At 58.5% G+C, this 2,921-nt stretch overlaps 1 protein-coding gene across 1 annotated transcript in view; it reads right to left on the bottom strand.

Annotated features, from left to right (window-relative positions):
- The window catches only part of LOC104470756 (fibrillin-2-like), a gene marked incomplete at its 5' end in the record, with an annotated part of 20,744 nt that overhangs the window by 15,116 nt on the left and 2,707 nt on the right, over window positions 1-2,921 (bottom strand). Inside the window, 4 exon segments of the mRNA XM_010085791.1 lie at window positions 688-808; window positions 1,194-1,316; window positions 1,817-1,942; window positions 2,289-2,411. Coding sequence (XP_010084093.1) covers window positions 688-808; window positions 1,194-1,316; window positions 1,817-1,942; window positions 2,289-2,411 — 493 coding nt within the window.

The raw sequence follows: 2,921 nt of genomic DNA, 5'->3' as shown, positions 1-2,921 counted from the left end.
CTAGTGCCTCAAGAAGCAGGGAGAGGGATGAGGTCCCCGTCCTGTCCCAGATGTCCACAGTCAGCTGCCTGTGTTGTAGCAAACCATTTAGAGACTGTCCTTGCAGCTCATGACTTTGGGAACCCTTCCAGAATAAAGTGTGCCCAGCTTGTCCGGCAGAAGCCACACTATGTCATACAGAGGTCACAGCGTGGTGGCCTGTCTTCACTACGGCTCAGGAGCACGGCCAAATAATGCTGCTGGTAACCCAGAGCCTTTCCAGAAACAAACACTTCAGAGAAGCTGTGGATGCCCCATCCCTGGAGGGGTTCAAGGCCAGGCTGGATGAGGCTTTGGGCAACCTGGGCTGGTGGGAGGTGTCCCTGCCCATGGCAGGGGGTGGCACTGGGTGGGCTTTAAGGTCCCTCCCAACCCAAACCATTCCATAATTCTATGGAGAGCTCCAGAGCTGCCCAGAAATAACATCACTTCAACCAGGAGAGCACCCACACTGGTGGCACACGGAGGGCCAGGTGTAACAGGAGGTAGGTGCTCTCCTAGGGTTAAGCCCACCGTGGACAGCCAGGGCAGATCATGGTCAGCCACCCCAGGTTCTGGTAGTGGCCAGTTCCAGCTATGTGGGACCGCCAAGAAGGACCACCAAGGTCTTGGAGGGAAGGCGTGCTCCACGCAGGTCCCCACTCACCCACACAGCCCACACCGGTGGGGTTCAGCTCGAAGTCCTGCGGACAGTTGCACAGGTAGCTGCCGGGTGTGTTGACACAGAGGCCGTTGATACAGTTCACAGGGTCTGCACACTCATTGATGTCTGAAAGGATGGAGAGATGAAGACTGAAATATAAAAAGATGAAGACTGCCCCAGAAACCACAGCCCCAGCCCTAAGCTCTGTCCTGCGTATCCCCACGGAGTTTCTAAGGCTCTTCACGTGATAGTAGGACCTTGTCTTGTCCCACCTCACGCCACCTTCCCCAGAGTCAGAAGAAAGGAGCAGGGGCACACTGAGCTTTCCCTCCTATTTACTGCAGCACTGAGGCCATGACAAGAGCAAAGACCCATCACGACATCCCCCAGGGATGCTTCACTGGCTCTTGGCTGCTCGTGCCGCTCCCTGGCACGGCTGGGGCAAGCTCACACCAGCAGACCACAGAGCAGCGATTCTTCCTCATCCAACAGCCCTGGGAAAGTCCTGTACCTGTGCAGTTGCCTCCGCTCCTGTCCAGTTCATAGCCATCATCGCAGGCACAGCGGAACATCCCCGGCAGGTTCTGGCAGGTCCCAAAGACACAGATGTTCTGGAAGGTGCATTCATCAATGTCTGCAAAACAGGGAGAGCTGGGTGCTCAGGAGCTGGCAGAGGCTGGGCCAGGACAGGTCTCTCCTGCTCACATCTCAAAGCAGAGCCACAGCCCAGCGGTGGAGAACCCTTCTCAGGATGGTTCTACTGCCATGGGACACCATCTCCTGGGGAGCAGGACCAGGCATGCTGTGTGGGCCCTCTCCCCTCACCCTCGTTTTGCTGATTGTCTACATCTCCCATGGATCCTTGGCTTTACCAGCCTCTCTGCAGGCTGGGGACCAAGTCCTGGAAGGGGAAGAGCTGCATCTCAGGAGCTTTGCACCACCAGGTGATGGTGGGTCTTGCTTAGGTGGGAATGGATCAGGTGGTGACAGCGAAATGGAAAGACCAAGGACAAAATGGAGGTGGACACTGGATCTCCTGGACCAGCAATCAAAGCCCTGGGCACTTACAACCAAGGACAGAACGAGAAGGACACTGGATCTCCTGGAGCAGCAACCAAACCCCTGGGCACTCACCCTGGCACGCCTTGCTGTCCTCCGTGGGGTTGAAGCCCATCTCGCACTCGCAGCGGTACCCCCCGGGTGCGTTGAGACACTGCCCGTTCTCACACAGGTTCACGTTGTCCGCACACTCGTCCACATCTAGAGAGAGCCAAGCACGAGACTGACATGGTGGGCACCCGAAGATGGGACCTTCCTCAGCTGGCCCAGAAAATTCCCACAAGCTTGTTCCCACCCCTCTGCTGGGAGGCCGTGAGGAGGGGGCTGCAATACTTCTCATTGCCTTGATCCCCCCAAAAAACCCGCCGAGAAGGAGGTGGATTTTGCTCAAGGTATCTGAGCAGGGTGCGGTGGCTTTTGGGGGACATCTGCTTGAGGGTACCCCAGGCACGGGCAGCCAGGTGGTGAGCCAGGCTGGTGGTGGCAAGGAGGTGACTCCATGTCCCGTTAGGACGTTCCTGCAACCCGTGGGGTCTGTGGGGCTCACCTGAGCAGGAGAAGCCGTCCCCGTTGAAGCCCTCTCGGCAGGCGCAGCGGTAGGAGCCCGGTGTGTTGACGCAGTTGGCGTTGAGGTTGCACTTGTGCTCTTCGGTCGCACACTCGTCCAGGTCTGCTTGGGGAGAACATCCGTCAGGGTTTTGCCCCTGTAGGCAGTGTAGTGCCCATGGGGACACGCAAATGGCCCAGGACACAGCAGCCTCCAGGCACGTGGAGCACTGGTGAGGCTCCAGCACATCTCTGAGCCTCCATGGCCATGAGACACCCCCGGCAGTGCTGACACAGACCACACAGCAGTGGGACACTTTCACATACCCACATCCATGTTCTCAGCATCTCCCCAGCTCAGACACACGTATCCGTACCCACACCCTTACACCCCTCGTACACACCACACCCCGTCCGGTAGGTCCCTGCGCTCGTGCACACACACCATCCACACCCCAGCACGTCCCCGCACACCTCCCACGCCCGGGTACCCCTGTGTGCATGCCGCACCGTGCCCCAACCCGTCACCACGCTGTCACATCAACAATCTGATGACGACGTTCGTCCCCACCCATCCCAACACCATTGCCACACACCCCCCACCCCACACACACGTACCCTCGCTCCCACATTG

The sequence above is a fragment of the Pterocles gutturalis genome, unplaced genomic scaffold (assembly GCF_000699245.1).
Source record: "Pterocles gutturalis isolate BGI_N339 unplaced genomic scaffold, ASM69924v1 scaffold21745, whole genome shotgun sequence".
NCBI classification, from domain to species: domain Eukaryota; kingdom Metazoa; phylum Chordata; class Aves; order Pterocliformes; family Pteroclidae; genus Pterocles; species Pterocles gutturalis.
Note: the sequence above shows the minus strand (reverse complement) of the source record. Positions and strands in the feature narration are given on the sequence as shown.